This window comes from Hemitrygon akajei, chromosome 20 (assembly GCF_048418815.1).
Source record: "Hemitrygon akajei chromosome 20, sHemAka1.3, whole genome shotgun sequence".
In the NCBI taxonomy this organism is placed as follows: Eukaryota; Metazoa; Chordata; class Chondrichthyes; order Myliobatiformes; family Dasyatidae; genus Hemitrygon; species Hemitrygon akajei.
The window spans coordinates 52,427,399-52,452,719 of NC_133143.1; the positions used below are offsets into that span (position 1 = coordinate 52,427,399).

The following is a 25,321-nucleotide window of genomic DNA, read 5'->3' on the forward strand; positions in this document are numbered from 1 at the left end:
TGAGAAGTGGCAGATGGAGAAGAGTGTGAAGTGGGTTCATTTTGGTAGGTCAAATGTGATGACAGAATATAGTATTAATGGTAAAACTCTTGGCAGTGTGGAGGATTAGAGGGATCTAGGGGTTCGAGTCCATAGGACACTCAAAGCTGCTGCGCAGGTTGACTCTGTGGTTAAGAAGGCATATGGTGTATTGGCCTTCATCAATCATTGGATTGAGTTTAGGAGCAGAGAGGTAATGTTGCAGCGATATAGGATCCTGGTCAGACCCCACTTGGAGTACTGTGCTCAGTTCTGGTTGCCTCACTACAGGAAGGATGTGGAAGCCATAGAAAGGGTGCAGAGGAAATTCACAAGGATGTTGCCTGGATTGGGGAGCATGCTTAATGAAAACAGATTGAGTGAACTTGGCCTTTTCTCCTTGGAGCAATGGAGGATGAGAGGTGACCTGATAGAGGTGTATAAGATGATGAGCAGCATTGATCATGTGGATAGTCAGAGGCTTTTTCCCAGGGCTTTAATGACTAGCATGAGAGGGCACAGTTTTAAGGTGCTTGGAAATAGGAACAGAGGAGATGTCAGGGATATATTTTTTACGCAGCGAGTGCGAGTGTGTGGAATGGGCTGCCGGCGACGGTGGTGGAGGTGGATACGATAGGGTCTTTTAAGAGAGTCCTGGACAGGTACATGGAGCTTAGAAAAATAGAGGGCTATGGGGTAACCCTAGGTAATTTCTAAGGTAAGGACATGTTTGGCACAGCTTTATGGGCTGAAGGGCCTGTATTGTGCTTTAAGTTTTTTATGTTTCTAGAGACAGGAATAGTGAGACAAAAAACTTTTAGAAATTTTCAGATAGTAGGTCAGATAGTATTTGCAGGGAGGGAAACAACATTTCTGATCAGTGACTTTTTGGAGAAGGAGATGATTAAAATCATGTAGTTCACTACATGAAATTCTAATTATATCTCAATTTAGAGGGAGATATAATTAATCCCGGCAGTTTGTTTTATTTCAGGTTTCCTGATTCAGATAGTGTGTGTGATCTGTGACCTAACTTAATATTCATTCTCCTTCTCAATGGATTTATAAAAATATAGCAGCTGTGGATTAAATATTAATGCAACTTTTATTGACTTCTAAAGAAGAGAATTCCAGACTTGCACTAACTTTTGCTCAGCTTTTACTTTTGCAGAGAAAACTTATACTCAATTCCTTCGAATAACTGAAAAGGAGGCATTTCTGTGTGGAACCTCGATACCAGTATGATGTAGCCCAAAAAGACTGTTAAAAGAAAGCCTTGCATTTCTCTAGAGATTTTCTAATCTGATGACGTTGCAAGTTGCTTTGCAATCAGTGAGATAATTTTTGAAATATTCTCACTCTTAGGCAATTGCAAGCAGAGCTAGATTTTAGGCACAGCAAGATCCACAGTCACTGATGTAATAATTTTCAGGTAATTTGCTTGTTAAATGATAATTGATGAAAGGATAGATTTTGACCAGGTCCGGTGGCCTTGCTCTTTGAAGTTGTAATAAGAAAACGGTAGAATCTTTAAACTAACGTTATGCATCTATCTTCACAGTCAAGGCAGAAATAAAAATCATGCTGATGCCTGTAAGGAATTTGTACATTCTTGGCGTGACTGCTTGGGTCTTGTCCCACAGTCCAAGAATGTACCAGCTGTTAGGTTAATTGGTCATTGTAAATTGTCCATTGATTAGGCTGGAATTAAATCAGGGGATTGCTGGTTGGCGTGACTCGAAGGACACTACGGTTCAATAAATAAAGAAATAAATTTCAGAAATGGTACAAGACCTAGCGTTTAATGAGAGTTTAAATAAATTTGTTTTAATAAAAGTATTTGAGAAATAATTGGGCTGAAACTGGAAAATCTTCTGTTTCTGATGGCCTACATCCTTGCTTTTCATTAGATGTGGCTACTATGACAGTGACTGCATTGGTTTTTGTCTTCCAGAATTCCAGAGAATTGAGAATGATCTCTACATTATGAAAAATAGTACATTGAACATTGCTGTTTTCAGAAAGAAAGGAAAGAGAAAGCAGGGAATGAAAACTGAACTAGCATCTGCAACATGGAAATGGCCGAAATCTGGTATCAGCAATGTGATAACAGGGTAAGTGAATATCACAATATGTACGTAAAGCCAAGATGTGGTTCCATGAAATGGCAATTGTGTTTTATCAATGCTTTTTCTTTAAACATGAGCCTTTAGTGTAAAAGGATTGGAATAATACAGTAAAGTTTTACTAAATCTACACAGCATCTTGGATTATGCACAGTTTTAGTCTCCTTAACCATGAAAAGATGTATTCATCTAGAAAGTTTGCAAAAAAACTTGGGAGTATATTCAAGACAGTGTGCTTTGGTTTGGAATTAAGGAAATTAGGATAATACTGGTGCTGAAGTCAAAGGTTAGCCATGAAATTATTAAACAGAGGAGTAAATTAAAAGGATTTGCTTTTTTGCCCTTGTGTTTCTCAGGTTTCACTCCTTAAGAAGATGTATAGTCTCTGATTAAATGTTCATCCAGAATATAGAACCACCAGAAGTGTAATACTAGAGTGTCAGTCTAGATTTTTATGTTCCATTTACTGGAGTGACACTGGAATCTATAACCTTCCTGTCAAGAAAGAAACATAGTACCCACTGACCACCACTTAATCCACTGAATTTGTGCAAAGGTCTTCTGGTGATTCTGTTGCATGCTTTAAGATTTTAGAGAACTGTTAAAAAAAAAATTATCTACACACAAAATGCTGGAGAACTCAGAGATTAGGCAGCATCTATGGAAGGAAATAAAACAGCTGATTTTTGTCCAAAATAGTGACGGTTTATTTCCCTCCATAGATGCTGCCAGACTTGCTAAGTTCCTCCAGCATTTTGTGTGTGTTACGTAAGATTGCCAAGCATTTTGAATCTTTTAAAGTGAATCTCTGGACATAAAAGCAATTACCAAGCTATCGTATTCAATCCTGGAGTGAAATGGTAGTGGTCTGAATGCAATCCCTATACATATCTAACCCCCACCAAGCAAACTTTGAAGCCCTCTGCTTCTTTCTTGTCAAGCAGATCCAACAATTCTCCCTCCTCTGTCTGGCAGAATCAGCCCTCACCTTCGACAATTTTTCATTCTGCTCCTCCCACTTTCTCCAACGTAGTTTGCGGAACTGGTTCGCCGAGCGTCTCAGCTCCGTCTGCAGAAAGCAGAATTTCCCAATGGCCAACCATTTCATTTGCAATTCCCATTTCCCATTCCATCGTGTCAGTCCATGGCCTCCTCTTCTGCCATGATGAGGCCACTCTCAGGTTGGAGGGCCAACACCTCACATTCCATCTAGGTAACCTCCAACCTGATGGCATGAACATCGATTTCTCCCAGTTCCAGTAACTTTTATCCCCTTCCCCCTTCCTCAATTTCTTGCTCTGGCCTCACCTACCCCAGTGCCCTCCTCTATCCATTTCTCCCATGATTCGCACTCCTCTCCTAACAGATTCCTTCTTATCCAACCCTTTGTCTTTTCTTCTTATCACCTAACAGCTTCTTACTTCTTCCATCTCTCCCACCCACCTGGCTTCACCCATCACTTTCTAGTTTGTCCTGCTTCCCCTCCCACCACCTATTGATATTGGCATCTTCCTGCTTCCTTCCCAGTCCTGACAAAAGGTCTCGCCCCAAAACATCGAGTGTTTCTTCATTTCCGTGAATGCTGCCTGTCCTGCTGAATTCTTCCAGCATCTTGTGTGTGGTGGTCTGAGCACAGCAGGATCATTGTATTTCTGAATGCTTCTGTCAACGCTTATAACCTTATGGCTATGGTCAGATTTTGATCTCTTTCTAACAGTACTGAATTAACACATTGTTCACTAATTTTGTGGAGGGTCTGCTCCACATAAGATCTGACAACAATTGGAAAACTGTCATTTTTATTTACTGACATGCAAAATACAGTCCATGCAACTTCTGATTTGAAAAATCCATCATTAGTAACAGAGCCAATACTGCTCTCTTTCAACTTTCAATAAATGTCCCAAAATGCTTTACAGTGTAAGAATATTAAGAAATTTAGTAAAATCCAGATAAACCTGTATAAAAAAAAGATACTGATACATTTCAAGGCGACATGCTGTTTCTTTTGCAAAGTAGTCTGTCTTGTAAAAATTTCTTAACGGTACAACAGCTTTGAAGAATGCAGGCCTTGTTGTTTAAACATGCAAAACATTTCTTCTCATTCATTTTAAAAGTCACTGTGACGTGCTCTACATTAGTATTTGCACTAAGTAAATGGTTACTAAAGTATTAGGGTCCGACAGTTCGGGAAGACTCGTAGTCAGACAGACATTTTGGAGGAATTGACTTTCCGTTGTAGTAGTCCACCACTTGGTTAGGGACCTCAGCAAGGACACTCTTCGCGAGAGCAGCAGGGGACGCCTGTAAAAACAAACAGATTATAACTCTGTGATGTCTAGGAATAGTGACAGTCTATTTAATTAACAACAGTAGGCAGCTGCCGGAAAACAGAAAGTCATTCAGCATCTAGAGGCAAAGGTTTGGTCAACATTTTGAGTCAAGACCCTGCGTCAAGACTGACGGTGTAAAGGCCAGAAAGCCAATATAAAGAAATGAGAGAAAGCAGTGAGTTAGAAGCTGGCAAGGTGAGGTGGCATTGTGAGCCTGGTGGAGGAGAAAGGGTAGAGATAGCAACAGAGGTGATGTGGAACCAAATAAGAGAGGGCTGATGGGCAGATGGGGGTCGGGGTGGTGGTAGGGGATGCAGGAAGCAGACAGAGGTCCCAGTGGGTACAGTTCGTGGCTGATTGGCATATGGAGTAAGGTGGAGATGGGGCAAGAAACTGGGTAACATTGGCTTGGGTTTGGAAAGAAGTGAGTGTGCAAGGTGGCCTAGGTGAATCAGGAGAGAAAGAGAAAAGAACAGACGGGCGGAGGAGCAGGTTACCTTAAATTAGAGAATTCCGTGTTCATGCCGTTGGATTGTAGACTACCCACACAAAAAAAAAGGATATGAGGTACAGTTCCTCTAGTGCAGGTGTTCCCCAGGGTCTACGGACTCATTGCTTAATGGTATTGGTCCATGGCATAAAATAGGTTGGGAATGCCTGCTCTAGGGTATGTGTGACTTCACCCTGTCAGTGGAGGTGGCCGAGAACAGACAGATCGGTGTGAGCATGGGAAGAGAGTTCAGGAGCCTTTGCAGATATAGTGCAAGTGCATGGTAAAGTGGTGGCCTTGTCTGCGCTTGATTTCCTCGATGTAGAGGCCTCATTGAGAGCACTGAATCCAGTGGACGAGGCTGGAGCGTGTGCATGTGAAGCTGAGCCTCGCCTGGGAGGGTGCATGGATAGTGTTGAGTGAAGAGGTGTAGGGGCAGGTTTCCATCAAGCAGGGTTGCAGGGGAGGGGGTGGATAGGTGGACCAGGTGTCATGGAGAAAGCGGTCCCTGTGGGGAGGGGAAGAAATGTCTGGTGGTGGGATCATGTTGTTGTGGTGAATTTGAAGCGTTTTCTTCATTATGTCCACCAAATGTATCGTGATCTCATCACACCTTCCCCTTCCCATTCCTTTCTCCAGAGACTTTTCTCTACCTGACTCACCCTGTCCCCTGCAGCTACAGGTGGAGAAACACCACCCCCACCACCATCCAGGGACCCAAACAGCTCTTCCCCATGAGGCACAGATTCACATGCACTTTCCCTACCTTGTCTATCACATTTGGTGTTCCCAGTGAGGCCTGCTGTACATCGATAAGTTGAAGAGCAGACTGGGCAACCGCTTTGCCCAGTACTTGTGCTCTATCTGCGATGGCCATCTTGACCTCCCAGTTGCAATCTACTTGAACTCCCTTCCCCATTCTCACACTGTCCTGGTTATGCCCTTGGCCTCCTTCCCTGACTGTGTCCTTGACCTCCTTCCGTGACAGGCTGAGGCCAAACAAAACTAGAAGAACTGCACCTCACATCCCACCCAGATAGTCCATAATCAAATAGCACGAACATTGAAATCTCTAATTCCAGGCAACCTGCAACCGTCTGTTCAATTCCTTTCTTCAGATTCACCCAGATTGTTTCACACATACATGCTTCTTTCCAGCCATACCTCTTCCAGCCTTCCATTATCCATTTCCCATCTGTCTACTACCCACTCACTCTACCCTTTCCACTACCCCTAATGTTCTCAATTGTCCGCTATCCCTCCCATAACTGGTTCCACTTATCACCTTCCTTTCCTGTCAGGGTCCATTTTCTGCAGCTCTCCGTTATCACCTCCCAGTCTCGGTCACTTTCTCTACCCATCCTTCCTCGCTTGGTTCTACTTATCAACTTGCCCTCTGGTGCAGTTCCTTGACCCAAAATGTCAACTACCCCTTCACAGAGGCTTCCACATTCAATCACCTGCAGTTCCTTGTGTCTCTTGTGGCTTCCATTAATACCAGACATTCCAAGTTACAGCCAAACACTTTCTGAAGTACTAATCTGCATTATCAAGTAGAAGATACGGACACCACGTTTTAGCATGATGCACAAACAACCTATGGTGGCATCCGTCGGTCTCGATAGACCATGGATCTGCGCCTGGAGTTTCCAGGGCGCAGGCCTGGGCAGGGTTGTATGGGAGACCGGCAGTTAACAAACAACCACATTTCTGAAACAAAAAGACCTAGATTATTATGTGTTGAACATTCATTAAAAGAGCTCACCTGTTCTTCAAAATTGGTTTTTTTTACATTGTATCAAGAGAGTAGATAAGTATGTTTTAGCAAAAAGGTATCATTTCCAATAGTATTGGCCTGTATTTTTGTGTTCAAATAGTAGAATTGGGGCTTCAATCAAAAACCTCTATGTTAATGGTAACTCTGCTTCCGATTGGGCCCCAACCTTTATCAGTTTTATATTTGGTTAAGGGGAATCTCGAAATGACAAAGAACTTGCAGCTATGTAAATCTGTGCTTCAACTTTTACACATTGATCAAATTATGTTCATTCCAAATGAATGACATTTATGAAATTTGCATAGATCAACTGGCTGAGTTTCCTGCCTGAAATTCAAATCACTTTTGATTGTTTAAGGTTGGTATCCAGCACTGAAAATGGTGGTAATTCAAACCAGTAAAGGTCTTAATTCAATCTAATTCCCTGGAGCCTCTCAGAACTGAACAAGGTACTTATGATAATAGAGTGTTCTTTCTTGTTTTAACACCCATTTCTGTCCTGTTAAAAAATGTTTACATTTGGATTTTTATTCTATATGATGTTTATTGAAGAGCTTTTAAAAAAAACGCTCTTTATAATTTTCTCTTCAAAGACTGTTTCAGAAATGGTGGGGGGAAAAGTTAACACTTTCTGTGGTGTCCTTTACATTCACTTCAGGACAGCACAGCAGCCAAACGGTACACAGCCAATTCCCCAAAATAGCACTGTGATAATGGCCAGATCATTCATTCCTGAAGATTAAGGAATAAATTTGAACAGGAGACCAGAGATAACTCTCCTGCTGTTCGTTAAAAAATAAAATTTTCTACATCTACTCAAGGGAGCAAACAGGGCTTAGATTTTATATCTGATCTGGACATAAAACATCCAACAATGCACAACTAGGAATGTTGGTCCAAATTTTGTGCTAAAGACTCTGGAATGGAATTTGTACGTGTTGAATATCTAAGTCATAATATCTATGTTCATTTTGATTGAAGAAGGGATGGTTATAGCTAAGACATATTTCCCACAAATTAATGTTGTTTTGTATAGCAATACATTGATCAGAATTCTCAGAGTGCCACTAGTCCTGTATGTCATTATGTTTGTTCCCATGTATTACCATCAAACACAAATGCCCTCAAGAAAGAGGTCAGATGAGCTTAAAAAAGCATGGGGGAAGAGAGAGTTTTCCTTCTTTCATTTACTTATGTTATTAATCAAAGTATGCATGTAGGATACAACTCTGAGATTTGTCTTCTCTAGATGACCGCAAAATACAGAAAAACAGTGGGAGTCGTTGAGGTCCCCTCCCGCACAAAAAAGAAAAATAAACAAAACTTGCAAACCCCCAACTCTTCCTCGCACAAAACTCACAGATCGCCCACACAGACACAGCAGCTAAAACATCGAACCCCTAACCCCCCCCAATATCTCCCTCACACAAAGCTAACAGATCGCCCACACGGATACGGCAGCTAAATCATCAAACCCCTAACCCCCCCCAACCTCTCCCTCTCACAAAACTAACAGGTAGCTCATTCGGACACGCACATGACAACGAAACTATCAAACCTCTAACCTCCAAGCTCCTCACACACAAAAAAAACAGCGACAATAACATCAAAGACCCAACCCCTCTCTCACTCACTCAAAAAAGTAACATATTGCCCACTCACCAATCGGCAACGAGAAAGAAAACACAGAAAAACTGTGATTCCATCCCCTTTTACAAGAGAATTGGCAAAATGCAGAGGCTTTTCAGCAAGAAGGTATGACCTATTACTGATTATTTAATTGTGATTTATTTTCTGGAGTGATTCTAGATTTGCCAGGTGCCATGTTATGAATTGAACTTAATAGATCATTAGTTAAGGCAGCATGATTACAAACACCATAATTTACCCACTATGTCCATTTCCCCTAAGAATCGCACCACTTAGATTCTGAGATGCTATGGGAGTCACAATAAGACAACTTGTATTTGAAGAAATTATTTTTAGGAAATAAATTGAAACTGAAATCTTTGTAGCAGATCATTGGCAAAGCTTAAAGGACTGGATAATGTTATTTAGTATGAATTGATGTCCTCTGTGCTACAAAGGGTAACCTGCTTTCTCATGGTTATGGAGCTACCACAGCATTTAGGTTCCCTAACTAGTTATTCAGAGGCCTAGATTGCTAATCTGGTGACACAAATTCATATTGGATGGCAGCAGCAGAATTTAGATTCAGGTGAATAATTTGGGGCAACAATTGGTAACAATGGCTACAAAAAAAATCCATCTCATTCAGTAATATCTTCGACGGGATGAAATTTTCCATTCTTACATTGTAAGAGATAGATGTGACCATAGCCCCGTCCTACCCCATGTGATTAATTCTTAATTGTTGTCTTGAAAGGCTCAACACCATCTTCCTGATGGGCAATCAATACTGAGTACGCCAGCAATGTCCAGATTCTGAAGAAGCCATTTTATAACCACTCTATGACTCCTCTATCTCCACCAACAATCATTCTCCTTCTCAAGGCACTTGCTGTACAACTATAAGAAAAACACCATTGCTCTTTTCCTTTCGCACACATCCAAGCACTCCTAGATGAAACACCAATTGATTTGCACTACATTGTACTTATGATTTAGTACTGGAAGAAAACTGAGTTTGCTTTTCAGGAAACCTCCATTCTGTTTGCAAGAGTGACCCTGAGCTTCAAGTAGCCTGTCGCTTTACTTTTTGGTCCCACTCCCTTTCTAATCTCTTTGTCTTCGGCCTCTTACACTGTACCATTGTGGCCAAACAAAAGCTAGACAGAAAGCAACTCATCTTCCGTCTGGGCACATTTCTGTAGTTGGGACTCAACGTCTAGCAATTTCAGATAACCAGCCTTGCCTGTTCGTAGCAGAACTGGCCATTTGGGCTGCAAGGTAATCAGCCTGTTCGTTTTTTCCCTTTAGTATTGTTCTTTGAGTGTTTTTTAGTGTTTTAATTTCAGATTACGAGCAATGGCAGAGTTACATGTCTTACAGTTGTAGCATTGTTGTGTTTTCTTTCCTCTGTCACCACTCTTGCTTCTGTTTACACCTCCTCCAGACTGATCAGCGATGATTAGCAAGATTTCACCACTCTCTTTTGGACTACAGTTCTGTTCTCTCAAATCAGCTGCCCCCACCCAAAAACAAACAAACACACACACACACAATGTTCAGCAAGTTAAAACATACTTGGCTTCTGGTTCTGAAAACGTCATCACATTGAAATGTTAATCCTGTTTCACTCTCTACAATTGCTGCCTGACCTGCTGAACATCTCCAGCATTTTCTGCTTTAATTTTGTCTTTTGCAGGGTTTTTTGGTAGGGATAGCTGCACGACTAAAATGTTTGGGGCCACTATTTAAAGCTGCTGGGAACATTAGAAGTTGTATCTGAATGGTGGTACAGGCTGAGTACCACCCCTTATCCAAAATCCCAAAATTCGAAAAGCTCTGTAATCTGAATTGCTTTTTGAGTGCTGACATGACGTCACAAATGGAAAATTCCAGAAGTTGCTGGGAAGGTTCTCGGGCAATGTGTAGGTCTCTGTGCACCGCAGACAGTTCTGAGAAGTGATGCCACATGTGATGAACAGAATTTAATGAAAAATAGAAAGACAATGATAAAGCAAAAAATGATGGAAGTCTTGATTGTGTATTGAAAGAATGGATTCATCAGTGTCAGAGTGAACACAGGCCACCTAACGGTACGCTGATCATGAAACAAACAAAGGTCTCTTACGCCGAACTGAAAATTGAAGGTGATTGCTTCATGCATAAAATTATATTAAAATATTATATAATACCACCCCTTGAAATTGCTATGAAACGGGCGGTTGTTTGAAAAGGATAGCGGATATGAAGCCAGTCGCAGTGCTGGAACTCGGTAATAGACGCGCTTGGGAGAGGGGGGCCATCAACTCTGACAGTTTGTGGAGGACCTAGCTCCATCACATCGGACTGTGCTCTGACTGCGTGCGGGCTGTTCACTCTGAGTCCCATACCACCTATACATAAGCTGTATATGTAATGTAAATGGATCTTGTGTTTAGACTTGGGTCCCATCTCCAAGGTATCTCCCTATATAGGTGTAAATGTTCTAAAATCTGGAAAAAAATTCTGAAACACTTGTAGCCCTAAGCATTTTGAATACGGGATGCTCAACCTGTATATGTTAAAATTCAAAGATCAAGACTCAAAATTGTTTAATGTTATTTCCAGAAAAGGAGAACAAAATAATTAAGACGTACAAAGACCACAGCATCTGCAGTGTACTTTGTGTGAACAAAATCATTGTTGCTATGGATTCAATGCAGTGCAAAACAAAAAACACAATAAGATGAAGAACATAATTTTAAAAATCACAATAAATATAAATACTTAAGAATTCATAGATTGTTTATATGTCCATAAGATAATGCTAGGCACAGGAGAGTCTGTACATAAGGTGAATGACAGGAAATGATAAAGTAGTGATGGTGGTTTAGTGTGAGGAGGTGTTGTCTGGCCTTACTGCTTGAGGATACTAACAGTTTTTGAGTCTAGTGGTCTTGACGTGGATGCTACGTAGACTCCTCCCTGATGGGAGAGGGACAAACAATCCATGCTCCTTTATTACTTAACGTAACATAACGTAACAAGAATGAATTGGAGAATTGAGTTATAGGGAAAGGTTGAGTAGGTTAGGACTTTTTTCCCTAGAGTATAGGAGAACGATGGGAAATTTATAAAAGGTATAAAAATCACAAGGTCTATAGATAGGGTAAATGCAAGCAGTATTTTTCCACTGAGGTTGGGTGAGACGAGAACTAGAGGTCATAGGGTAAGGGTGGAAGGTGAAATGGCTAAGGGTGGAAAGTAAAATGTTTAAGGGGAACATGATGGGGATCTTCTTTACTCAGAGGATATTGAGGGTGTGGAATGAGCTGCCAGCAGAAGAGGTGAAAGTGGGTTTGGTTTCAATACTTAGAAATTTGGATAGGTACATAGATGGGAGAACCATGGAGGGCTAAGTGCAAATTGATTGGGCATGACAGAATAATAGTTGGCATGGACTAGATGGGCTGAAGGGCCTGTTTCTGTGCTGTAGTGTTCTGTGATTCTATGACTATAATGCTTCACCCAACTTCCCAAACACACTGAACAACTGAGTAATTATAAAGTTAATAAATCGAAACCACATCATTTTTCCTGCATTGTATCATTGTTAATGCCCCAGCTGAAATCTACTTCACTCTTGCCTGAGTTCTGAAGGTAATGATCCAAGGACAACTTCTAAGAGCGTAAACATTTCAATGTGGTGCTGTGGAAGGGCTTTCTAAAATGAATGTAAAAAGATTCCCTGAAGAGCAGGGGTCCTGGCCAATAATTATCTCCAATCAATATCATCAGAGAGATGATGTGGTCAATATTATATTGGTATTTTGTGAAGGATATTTGTATGTAAGTTGGCTGCCGTGATCATACACTCTAGCAGTATCTGTACTGTAGAGATATTTTGTTGCCTGTGAAGCACTTTGAAGTTGAATTGAAAAAAAAAGCTACAGAAATGCAGTTATTTTTTCTTCCTACCAAAACATTAAGCAACAGATGATTTGATTACATGTGGATGCCTCCACTTCTTACTTACATGCTTGAAGTTCCTGAATGGCACAAATTGAACAATGTCTCGTAGAACTGGTTCTCCCTTTGGAGATCGGAGAATGCCGTCATCACCGTCCAACATCTGCATGTCACTGAAGTCAGCATTCCCAACTCCCACTATGATCACTGACATGGGTAGGTGAGATGCATGGACAATGGCATCTCTGGTGTCAGCCATGTCTGTAATCACTCCATCCGTCAGTATCAGGAGGATGAAGTATTGCTGTTAAAGAAACAGATCATAGAACGTTGCATTACATTCAGAGACCATTCAGTCTATCATGCTTCTGCTGTTTCTTATCCGATTAGTCCCAACCCCACGTTGCTGAAAGTTTCAAATGAATCTGCTTCCTCCATCTTTTTAGACAACATAGTCCAAAACTCTCAATCCCACAGCATTAAAAAAAGTCGAATCTCTGTGCAACATTTAATGTAGCAATTAATTTGTTTCTTGTTCATAATTGTCCAGCTGTTTGTAAAGAAAATGAATGATATTTCCCTTTGCTCCACATGGAGAGAAATCTTCCCTTCAATCTGCAAGAGAATCCTCCCAAGTCCTTTACTGTTCCAGCTGTTATTTTAAACTGTTAAATTAAGCTAATTTAATGTGGATTGAGAGAGTCCCACTTTATCCCACTGCCAAAACATTATGTATATTTTATAAACTGACATAATTGTATGAAGATCAAAAGCACTGCAATAATATCAACCTCAATTTTAATTCTGATATCTGTTACCACTCCCAACTTACTCTACAGGCCTGCTGGGAACTTGGCTGAGTGAAGAGATGCAGCAGTTAAAATAAGACAAAGAGTAGAAATCTTTCTGTCCCATTTTCTTATTTGAGAATAGCATCTTCTTACCTAACATAGGATAGTTGCTTTCAATGAACTGTAATAAAAATTGAATGGACTGGTACCTGGGCTAGAGAATTAGACTTGAATATACTCTGTCTAATTCCATCAGGCTGAAATGAAAATTAAGTGCTCTAAGTTCTTTTAAGGGACTTTAACCAGGAGACGCCAGGAGGATGTTTTCTCTTGCCAGAGAGAGTGATCTCAATCCTCGAATAAGAGGTCAGACATTTAATAATGAGAAGAGGACAAATTTCTTCACCCAAGTGGTTGTAAATCTTTGCAATTCTACATAATAGAGGCCTGTGGATGGTTAAACATTGTGGTGATTCATAGGTGAGATTTGTTTGAGCTTGGTAATGCTGAGGGAGGAGAAGCCTAACCACAATGTCACTAAGTGACAGAGCAAACACAGAGTCAAATGGACTGACATTTCTTATTTTCTTAGGTATGTTGATTGGTATCATCCTCCATATATTAAATGAATGGCACCAAGTCGCTGCTACTGGATCACCAAGGCTGTAGTGTTCACCACATCACCTTCCCAGGGATTCTGTGAAATCATCTTCCAAACCTGTGATCTCTAGCACCTTTGAAATCCTGGATGCAGGTGCTTTGGAAGCACACCCACAGGTTCCCCCTGGTCACACAGCATCCTGATCTCAAATAGAATATCAGTTTTCCTTCACTATTGTCTTGCCTAAATCCTGCACCTTCCTACTCAACAGAGTTGTGTGAGTACCTTCAGCAAGAAGACCGCAGTGGTTCAAAACTGGCTTGGTACCACCTTCAAGGATAATTGAAGATGGGAAATACAGTCATGTTGATAGCTAACTTACTTGCCTGTGGCTAACAAAAGTCATTGTCAAGGCTCCAGCTATTCCCTACCTGGAGAAATCTCATCCTGCCCTGGGTGTATACATCTATCCTTATGCATGCAATGATATCTCGCAAATCTTCCTCCTTAATACTGACCTACTCCAAATTAACCACATGCCACTCCCAGAGCTTGCTATCTTACATATCCTTCTCTTAGATGAATATGGATGATGAATATTAATTTAGCAAATCATCCTGACTGCCTGCCTCCACACAGATTACTCCTTCTGTGTCCAACCATATTTGCTCTTTCCCTAGCTATCCTTTTACTTCAGATGTATTTATAAAATTTCCTGGGAACCTTACTTGCCAAGGATACTTTAGGCCCTCCCTTTCCCCTCCTAATTCCTTTCCTAAGTGTTGTCCTAGGCACTCTGTATTGCTCAACAGACTTTCTCAAACCCATTTGACTTTTCCTACCAACGACAACATGCGCAATGCTATAGAGCAGGGGTTTCCCAACCTTTTATAGCTCTGGACCCTTACCATTTACCAAGGGGCCCACGGACCCCAGTTTGTAAACCCCTGCTACAGAGAGTCTGGAGAAACTCAGCAGGTCAGGCAGCAACTATGGAGGGAAATGAGCAGTCAACATTTTGGGCCGAGACCCTTCATCACTACTATTCCTTTCCTTCCCTAGATGCTGCCTGACCTGCTGAGTTCATAGAATCATAGAGCACCACGGCACAGAAACAGGCCCTTCAGTCCATTTATTCCATGTTGAGCTATTATTCTGTTTGGTCCTATCGACCTATACCCAGACCATAGCCTTCTATACCCCTCCCATCCACATACCTATCCAAATTTCTTTTAAATGTTGAAATTAAACCTGCATCCACGATTTCTGCTGACAGCTCGTTCCACACTCTCACCACCCTCTGAGTGAAGTAGTGACCCCAGGTTCCCCTCAATTATCAAAAAAACCGAGTTCTCAGACTTCCTCTAGCATTTTGTATGTTTTGTTTCAGATTTCCAGCATCTGTGATCGCTCTTGACACACCTGTTACATGTTTGCTTTTTGTTATTTTTTGAAATATATCAAAATTTCAACACCCTTTCTTATTCAAGATTCCCTAATCTTTCCATTTCTGTCTTGCTTTGAACTCTCACTAACTCTCTTTTTAAAAACCTCTCAGCTGTTTGACCCACAAACATCTGCTCTCAATCTACTTTCACTGTTACACTATTGAAACAAGCTTTCCCCCTAATTCAAGACATTAACTTGAGGACCAGCCTCATCCCTTCCCATAACAATCTTGAAAATTGCAGAATTATGGTCAATATTACTGAAGTATTCCCCCACCGGCACTTTCATCGTTCCGCCTAGTTTCATTTCCTAAGATAAATACTTTACAATCTCTAGTAGACCAAAGACAGCAGAATGGGGGAATGAAAACGTGATGCCCAAGAGTTGATGCAGAGAAATGCAAAGTAATGCATTTTTGCAGAAGGAATGAAGAGAAAAAATAAGACCAAATGGATTTCATAGTGTGGTTCTGCAAGGAGTGTAGGGGATAGAGAGACCTGAGTGTGTCTGCTCAAAGATCTGTGCAGGAACAGAGGACTCAGCTGTCCAGGTGTATGAGTCCTTGAGAGGGCATTTAGAGAGAGTGATTTATAGAATATGCGGGGCCCTGCAGGGAGAAAGCTGGATATTCTTAGGAAAGGTTACCTTTCATAGTGAACAAAAGAACTCATAATTAGGAGTGGAGCTTGCTCTACTTTTAAAAAGATTATGGCAGATCTGACTAATCACAACTCTATATTCTCATCAACTTTGGACCTTGAGTTCCATTCATGAAGGTCACTCACTGTTGCCTCTTTTGTGTGCATTTCCTCTGAGGCAGAGCTGGCCACCTTTTGGATAATTGGAGCAATGTTTGTTGGTCCATAAAGCTGGATTTTTGGAAGGCACTTCTGATAGGCTTCAACTACTCCTTGTATACCTTGGGGAAGAATATCATTATGAAAAAGGGTCAGTATTTGGTAAAGCTATTAATTGTTCACAATATTCTCCCATCAGGTCATTGCAAAAACTGGAAAGCCGAGACAGATGCTTCTCGGTATGAAAGAACATTCTCCCATTGGGATTTACCTGCACATTCTGGATTGTCCTCATTAAAGTTGATTGCAAAGTCATGGGAGACCTGGAAGCCATCAATTGAGAGAGATAACAAAATGTTAGTGTTTGGGAATAAAATTTGAATTACAGTGGATCTCAGTTAATTGGGCCATTGGTTAATAAGGCAGCCACTGATTTGGGACAATTTTGAAAGAACAAAAACAAATTAAGAAAATAACCAGGATTCCCTTTGCTTATTTGAGACACTTTGCTGCTTAATTGGGGCAAGAGACAAACATTTTCTAACTAGTATCAGTCGCATGCATGCTGTGTGGCCATTAGACACCACACTGTGCTTAGAGCAAACAATTTTTAAATAGTGTCAATTATGTGTGCTTGTGTTCAAATAGTAGTGACAGTGTGAGTAAGACAATTCAGAACTGTATTGCTCACTGTGGTTTCAAGTATTCAAACTTCAAGATGCCAGAAATGGCTGGGAGTGAAAATAGAACAATTTCACTACTTCAACAAGTTAGGAATTATGAAAAGGTTGAAGGTATTGGTAATCATCTTGAAAGTAACAATGAAAATTTGAAGGATGTAAAAACATCTAAAGCACCGTTTGAAGGCAGTACACTATCAGCACTAAGAGTCTGTGCTAACTTTGTCCATTTACAGTTAATGAAAAGAATATGTCAGTGCACACTGAATGAATTTCTCCATCGATAACTCTCAGGAACTAATACACTATTACTGTAGTGGTTTTGGTTGTGCTCTAATTTGTTCTGTGTTTCATTTAAATACATAATTTGTTACTCAGTTAAACAGTAGCTTGTCATTTTATACCCTTTTAACTATTTCCACAAAACTTCAGCTGATTAGGGCAGCTGCCTAATTGGGCCAAAATGTACAAGTCCGGATGTGTCCCAGTTAACCAGAATCCACTGTATTTTGAACTATTTCATGTTAAATTTTTACCAACAGTGACACATGTTGATTAAAAAATGTATCCTCCAGTACCTCTCCAAATGCATCTTCACCTACCTCGGACAAGAGCATCAGCTGCATTGGAGCACCATTGCCTGCAAGTGCACCTTCAAGTCGCACAACATACTGACCTGAACATATCGCTGTCAAATCGCTAGAAAACTCCCTCCCGTTTGCCAGCCATTTTTATCCTTCGATCAATTATCAGTGTAAAATCAGAAGTGCTATGTTGTGTTTAGGTCTCTTAGTTGTAAGAAAAAAAATCCTTAGGCTGATTTTCTCCTGATATCATACTTATACAACTATAGAAGTTTGACATAAAAAACTTTGACAGACTTCTGTAAATGTGTAGTGGAGACAGCGTTGACCGGCTGCATCACAACCTAGTAAGGAAACACCAATGATTCTGAATGCAAAATCTGACAAAAGGTAATGAATGTGGCCCAGTCCATCACGGGTAAAGCCCTCCCAGCCATTGAACACATCTACATGAAACACTGTCGTCGGAAAGCAGCATCCATCATCAGAGATCCTCACCACCCAGGCCATGCTCTTTTCTCACTGCTGCCATCAGGTAGAAGGTACAAGAGCCTCAGGACTCACACCACAATGTTTGAGAATAGCTACTACCCATCAACCTTCAAGCTCTTGAATAATAGGGGGTAACTACACTCACTTACCCATCCATTGAGATGTTCCCACAACCAATGATCGCACTTTAAGGACTCTATCTTGTCATTTCATGTTCTTGTTATTTTTTGCTATTTATTTATATTTGCATTTGCACAGTTTGTTGTCTTCTATGCTCTGGTTGATTTCTCATTGACGCTGTTATAGTTTCTAATCTATAGATTTGCTGAGTATGAATCACAAGGTTGTATGTGGTGACATAGATGTCCTCTGAAAATTTTTTTTGAACATTGATATACTGAGATTCACTAAATTATTAAAACAAATTATCTGGTTATTTGCTCATAAACAAGAGAAAATCTGCAGAAGCTGGAAGTTCAAGCACCACACACAAAATGCTGGAGAAACTCAGCAAGCCAGGCAGCCTCTATGGAAAAGAGTACAGTTGACGTTTTGGGTTGGGACCCTTCAGCAGGACGGTTCTTAGCCCGAAACAGCGACAGTACTCCTTTCATAGATGCTGCCTGGCCTGCTGAGTTCCTCTGGCATTTTGTGTGGTTATTACCTCATTGTTATTTGTGGCGGGGGGTTGCTTTGCCCAAATTAGTCGCCACATTTCTCAGTGTAAATGTACTTCAGGAGATACAACAGCCTTCAGGATTTCATGAAACCATGAAAGCCATTGTGAAAATGCAATCTGCATTTTTCTCATTTACTGGTAATGACTTTTTCTTCCTGTCTCCAGCAAAAGTAATATGATTGTATCCTGGTTAATCTCTTATAGTGTATGATGCTTAGAGACTGAGAAACCCAAGAAAAATGGGAAGTTAAAGTTGAGATATGGATAATATATATATATATATATATATATATTGGAAACTGAATTGACAATCCGACAGAGTCTGCAATAGCTCCCTGACTTCTTCTTATTGATTTTGATTGTGAGTAGGGAACGGATGATAAACGCAGCTGGTTGCAATGAGAAGATTATTTAAGTGTGCCTTCATTTCTGGGTTTCATTTATAGGCTGCTGCTCCAGTCTCTGCCTGGAAAAAGGACTTGAAGTGGATTCTGCTAAACCATCTAGCACCTCCTGACATGCAGGAAATGTACATTGAGATTGGGGGTTCAGGAAGTGCCCCACAGGAGTGAAGCCAGTTCAGTGCTGAATTCAGTACACAGTTGAAAAAGATACAAAGAACATAGAACAATACAGCACAGGCCATTCGGCCCACAATGGTGTACCGACCCTTAAACCGTGCCTCCCATTTAACCACCTTAAATTCCTCCATATACGTGATAATAGTTCCTGCCTTAGGAACTGTGATTAAAATTCCTAGAAGTTACATAACACCAAGGTTCACAGAAAAGCACACAAAAATTGCTTAGGCCTCCGCAGGTCTTCATTTCATTCTCAGAACCTGCCATCACACCTCCGTGGTTTATAAACAAACACGTCACTCTGCAGAAATTACATCTTCCTATAAATCTGATTTAATTACAATGTTAAGCCCTCTTATTTTTGCTACAGAGTAGAAATGATGTAATTACTTCTTGTAATCATAGCTATCATCTTCTGGAAGATCTGGGCAGGAGATAATACAGCAGAATTGAAACAAAAGACTCGCAGTTATCTTGCACCTTTTGGCAATCTTATGATTTACCAGTTAAAACACCAGGTAGTTGAAATGTTGAAAACACGGCACCAAATTCATTCCCACAAACAGCAAGGTGTGATTATTTAATTGAGACTGCTTGAGGGAAGTAGTTGACTGGGTTACTGAAAATTACACACCTTCACCAAATTAGTGCTATGGGGTGTCATACATTCATCTTCACTGGGAGATGCATCGGCAGCCTGTTCGGAGATTCTCCGTAATTATGAATCAAAGTTGAGCACCGAAGGGAATTGCATAAAATGAGCAACAGTTCACAGGGCCCCATTACATCTGTTAAGCAATGTTATTATCAAATCAGGGTGATTTCTTTGCAACCAGCCTTATGTCCGGTGGAAAATTACTTGTCTGAAGACTTTTCTTTCTGAACAAGTAATGCTAAGTAATGCTACATCATCACAATTCACTCTTTTGGAAATTCATTCCAATGATTGGAGATAAATTTAGAAGCAGTTAATAAGAGCCTCCAATTTCATTTTTTTCTGAAACATTAATCACATCTTCACTATGCAAACTGGCAGAGAGTCATTTTGGTAAGAGAAGCATCTTCTATAACGGAATTTTGAATAGTGTTGAATAATTAATTTTAGGGACGAAAACAGAACACAATTAGTGAAAACCAAAAATCTTAAAGAGTTCTTTCTATTACTGTCTTGTTTTCATCTACCGCTTTATTTAATTGCCTGACAGGAAGCCAAACAGAGTTTCATTATATCTATGTATAATGGCAATAAAGATCATTCATTCATTCATTCTTAAAGGTACTCACTTTAAAATCAGGTGGTATTCTTGCTCCAAATCCAAAGGCTGGGAACATTTTATCACTGAAATAACAAAGAAAATCATAATCTCTTGCTTTAATAGGAAAGTCACCAATTTATAATCTTTTTTAAAAATTCCTGCTGTGCATGGAATAATCCTTTCATGGGGAGGAGATAGAATGAACAAGGAAATAGTCTTTAATCCACCCTCTAAACTTGTCAATGGCCAAGGCATTAAGAGAGCCAAATGGCTTTTTTCTTTTAATGATATTAAGTATCAGAAGGTACAATAATGACCAAGATTTGTAATTGGAAATCATGAATCACTGCAGAACTCGACATCAATAAACTTCCACCTAATTCATAAGTATTCATCAAAACCAGAATTGACAAGAAACTACATTTATATAAAACGTTTACAACCTTACATTGAAAGAGGCAGTCTTGTTGTCAGTGTTGTAATTTTGAAACAGGACAGCCAATGTGTGTTAACAAGTTCACACAAATAGCAAAGTGATAATGACTGGATCAATGTTGTATGTGTTAATTGAAGGTAAATATCAGCCAGGACACGGGAGAATCCTTTCAGTACAGCTACTCAATGACCAACTAAAAGCACCTCTGACAGCACAGTAAATCATAAACACAAGAGATTCTACAGATGGTGGAAATCGCGAGGAACACACACAAAATGCTGCGAGAACTCAGCAGATCACCATCTATGGAGCAGAATAAAAAGCTGACATTTTGGGCCGAAACCTTTCATCACGACTTCGGATCCATAGATGCTGCCTGACCTGTTGAGTTCCTTCAAAATTTTGTGCATGTTATTCTGACAGGTCAGTATTTCTCAGTATTGAACTGGAACTTAAGCATAGATCTATTATTAGAATTTCTATTAGATTGAGTGATTACTGGAACCATGTTTGGAGGGAGCCTGAGATTTATGTGACTGATTAGCAGATTGACTACCATCAGTATTTAAAATGTTCAATCGGAACATAACATCTGGGTAAAAATGTATCACAGATAAGGACATGGAACAATGTTGAAAATCATGTAGTCAGAAATAATTCTCATTTCCATGGAATATTGGGGCCATAAATTCAGCTCCGTGGCACTTTTTTTTAACCATTGAAATGCATGCAAATGTCATGGTGTACTAAAATTCTCATTATTTACAAATCCTTACATGATCTCATTCCTCCCTATCTCCTTAATCTTAGATGCTTGAGATTGCTGTTCTTTAATGGTTGGCTTTATTCATTATTCAGAGGTACAGCACAATAACAGGACCTTCGAGCACAGATGAGCCCACACCACCTAATTACACCCATGTGAGCATTTAACTGACTAACCTGTACTTCCTTAGGCTGTAGGAGGAAAGCCATGCAGTCATGCGGAGAACATAGAAACATAGAAAACCTACAGCGCAATACAGGCCCTTCAGCCCACAAAGCTGTGCTGAACATGTCCCTACCTTAGAACTACCTAGGCTTATCAATAGCCCTCTATTTTACCAAGCTCCATGTGTCCATTCAGGAGTCTCTCAAAAGACCCTATCGTTTCCGCCTCCACCACCACCGCCAGCAGCCCATTCCACGCAATCACCACTCTCTGCGTAAAAAACTTACCCCTGACATCTCTGTACCTACTTCCAAGCACCTTAAAACTGTGCCCTCTCGTGCTAGCCATTTCAGCCCTGCGAAAAAGCCTCTGACTATCCACACGATCAGTGCCTCTCATTATCTTGTACACCTCTATCAGGTCACCTCTCATCCTCCGTCACTCCAAGGGGAAAAGGCCGAGTTCACTCAACCTATTCTCATAAGGCATGCTCCCCATTCCAGGCAACGTCCTTGTAAATCTCCTCTGCACCCTTTCTATGGTTTCCACATCCTTCCTGTAGTGAGGCGACCAGAACTGAGCACAGTACTCCAAGAATGTACAAACTCCTTACAGACAGCAGCAGAGTTGAGCCTGCTGGTGCTGTAGCAGCATTACACTAACCGTCCCTTGTAAAACAATGATGTACATCGATCATAGTTGTTCATTACCTTTCAACTTCATTAGTCTTTCGTTATGACTTCAATCTCCAAAGACCAAATCTCAGGAATTCCTTCTAAACTTCTCTCCATCTTTCTTTTAAGACATCCCTTCAGATCTATCCCTTTGAACAACCTTTTGGTTATTTTAGGTAATATTTCTTTAATAGTCTCTTAGTTAAATTTTGCTTGATAGCTGCAATGTGTTTACATTTTGTTATGTTAAAACACTTCACATAAGTTACTAAACAAGTGCAGCCTTTTTTTTTATTTCTGCCATCCTACTGCACAAAGTTTAGGGATGCAGCCTATTCAGCTTCTCCTTACAGGACAGCTGCGCCACCCAGGAATCTATACTGTGTCCAAAGCAAACAAGTTTCAAAGTAAGGAGACTGAAACTGCACTTCGTATTCCATATCAGGACTCATCAAAGACTTGTAATGTGCTGCACAACTTCCTCGGAGTTGATCCAAACCACCTGCAATAAAGTCCACCTTTCCATTTGTGCTCTTTTCTACTTAGTTTCTGCCTTTCATAAACTTTCACAGAAGATCCATCCTCACACCAGCATTTATTTCTCTTTCCTATATAGAAGGTATTCTGTTTTCCAATTTTTCTTGATACGAAAAGTCCTTGCAAAAAGTGACATTCTGTCACCAGAGTAACGTGATGTAAACAACACTCATCTGGGTGCTCTTTCAGAATTAAAGGCTTGCCAAATGCTTTCTCTCTGAAGCAAATATGTTGACCACAAACTTTTTTGCAGAATCTGTAAATGCAGCTGAAATTCCTGTTCAAATCCATTGTTATGAATACTCAACCCCTAAGCTGAAATTCCTTTCTACTTCTTAAGAGGCTTGGTAGGATTAGTTTTGACCTGGGGAGTAAAATCAAGGCAATCAGCTGTCACTCCACACCCTACCTCAATAGCTCCAAGCTTAGATTTTTCAACAGCGCTATTACCTGTCATAGTCCTGGCAGATCTCCCCGACAGCCACCAATGCTTTCAGGTATTCATTGGGCTGGTAGGGATGGATGTAGTGCAGAGAGCAGCTGTTTCGAGGGTCTCCATTGGATGCCGTGAAATCTATAGCAACCTGCAAGACCGAGAAATACAGTCAGCTGTCACTAACCTGTTACTCAAAATCATTAGTAAACCCATCAACTACTCAGGACAAAGTGAAAAAAGCCAGAATATTATAAATGTTGGGAATCTGAAAATAGAAATATTCAGTGGGTCAAGCAGCATCTGTGAGGAAAGAAACAGAAAAAATTTCAGACTGAAGATCTTTCATCCAAAGGCTGAATGAATGTTCATTGGCCTTTCTTTTCATGGATGCTGCCTGACCCATCGGGTATTTTCAGTTCTCATTCAGAAGTTTCTTTTTCCGGGGCATGATGGCGATGTGGAACTTGTTGTTCCGTGAAATGGCTGAGACTTTGGGAGCTGCTGAATAAACAGATGAGGAACAAACCATGGAGATTAAGCGGAGTGGGAGGATGTCGTGGAAAGAGCATTCAGTGGCTTGGACCAGTAGAGCTGAATGTCCTGTCCGGTTTGTTGTAAATTCCATAAGATTCTTTGTTGATGTGGGAGACTTTGCAGTGACCTCAGATTCAGATTCATTTATTTACCACGTGTACATTGAAACATACAGTGAAATGCATCACTTGTGTTAACAACCAACGCAACCTAAGGATGTGCTGGCTGCAGCCTTCAGGTGTCACCACACCTTCTGGCAGCAACATAGCATAGCCACGTGTTCAGCAGAACAATTCAGAACACTACAAGCTAAAAAGCAACAGCAAAAACAAGCCCCTTTCCTTCCTCCCACCCACCCATTCGCACACACAAACATTTCTCCAATCCCACAACAGGCCTCTCGGCCTCCAGCTTCTGGGTGGGCTTGACAACGGGCCTCGAACTTCACCCCTCGATTCTCAGATTCGTACACCCAGTGCTTCGGCTGGAAGGATTCAGCCCGGGGCTTCGGTCTTCAGTATCAACCCCAGGATTAGCCGAATGCAGGATCTGGAAGTACAGGCTCACCAGCTCACAGACCTAGGAGTCACAGGCCCTCATGACTCGAATGGATAGCCAACCCAGGGACCCATTATGATCTGAGGGGTCACCAGTCCTCATCCTGGCTGGTCCTCGTCCACAGTACTTGCCAGCCCGACGTCCATGGATGTCTTGCGTAACACAGCCACATCACTAGAGGGCTCTGCTGTTATGCTGGTAATTCCTTGAGATGCCACAATACTGCAGGGGAAGCTTTGCGTTCCAGTGATAATCATAAATTGGGGTATCCTTATTATGGTCATTGTCGTGACACTGTTGGAAAGGGAGTTCAGCACAAAGTCTCTGATTTCAGCATGTAGTGAGACCAGCAATTCAGAAGAAAATAATATTTTTAAAGGGAGGATTAAGAACTAAGTATGCAGGTGGGTTAGTATGTATGTGTTTGCCTGTGTGTTTGTATTTGTCCATGGCACACTCCTACGAATGTGAATATTTAAAGGGGTGAGTACACAGCACAAAATAGGCCATGTGTCTAAAGTAGCAATCAAATACCTGTCTACACTAATTACGTCTGGTTCGGTGCCTTCTATGGCATGCTGTGCATATGCTCACCTAAATACTTCTTAAGTATTGTGGCTGCTTCCACCACTCCCTTAAGCAGTGCCTTCTAATTTTAACAAGCTTTTGGCTGAAAAAATAACTTCCCAGATCCTCTCAAGGTCTCCCACTCCATACCATAAACACATGCCCTCAGGCTACAGGCATTTAAGGGGAAATTTTCTCACTATCTATCCTAACACTACCCCTCGTTATTGTGTACCTCAGTCAGGTCCTCTTCCAGCCCTCGCTGCTACAAGAAATACAAACCAGCCTAAACAACCTTTTCTCGTGACTGAATAACTCCACCCTGGTCAGAATCTTCCTGAATCTCCTCAGCACCTGTTCCATTCCAGTCCAATACATCCTTCCCATTGTATGCTGACCCAAGAACTATATGCCTAT

General features: G+C 40.9%; 1 protein-coding gene and 1 long non-coding RNA gene across 10 annotated transcripts in view; one reads left to right on the forward strand and one right to left on the reverse strand.

Moving 5' to 3' along the window:
* Window positions 1-19,180, forward strand: part of LOC140713786 (uncharacterized) — a 73,039-nt gene extending 53,859 nt beyond the window's left edge. Inside the window, exons 4-6 of one of the 3 annotated variants that reach the window (XR_012095732.1) lie at window positions 1,973-2,132; window positions 7,103-7,193; window positions 16,159-16,619. This is a non-coding gene — a long non-coding RNA (uncharacterized lncRNA). Of the gene's footprint in view, window positions 1-1,972; window positions 2,133-7,102; window positions 7,194-16,158; window positions 16,620-18,840 lie in introns of those variants that run through there. The other 2 variants (XR_012095733.1, XR_012095731.1) reach the window with 2 other exon arrangements.
* Window positions 3,927-25,321, reverse strand: part of cpne4b (copine IVb) — a 344,224-nt gene continuing 322,829 nt past the window's right edge. For 6 of the 7 annotated variants that reach the window (XM_073024310.1, XM_073024312.1, XM_073024313.1 and 3 more), the window contains 6 exons: window positions 23,260-23,400; window positions 20,260-20,314; window positions 16,231-16,282; window positions 15,948-16,081; window positions 12,389-12,625; window positions 3,927-4,448 (listed from right to left, as the gene is read on the reverse strand). In XM_073024310.1, the coding sequence (XP_072880411.1) occupies window positions 4,317-4,448; window positions 12,389-12,625; window positions 15,948-16,081; window positions 16,231-16,282; window positions 20,260-20,314; window positions 23,260-23,400 (751 nt within the window). In that variant the 3' untranslated portion in view covers window positions 3,927-4,316. The remainder of the gene's footprint in view (window positions 4,449-12,388; window positions 12,626-15,947; window positions 16,082-16,230; window positions 16,283-20,259; window positions 20,315-23,259; window positions 23,401-25,321) is intronic. The other variant, XM_073024315.1, reaches the window with a different exon arrangement.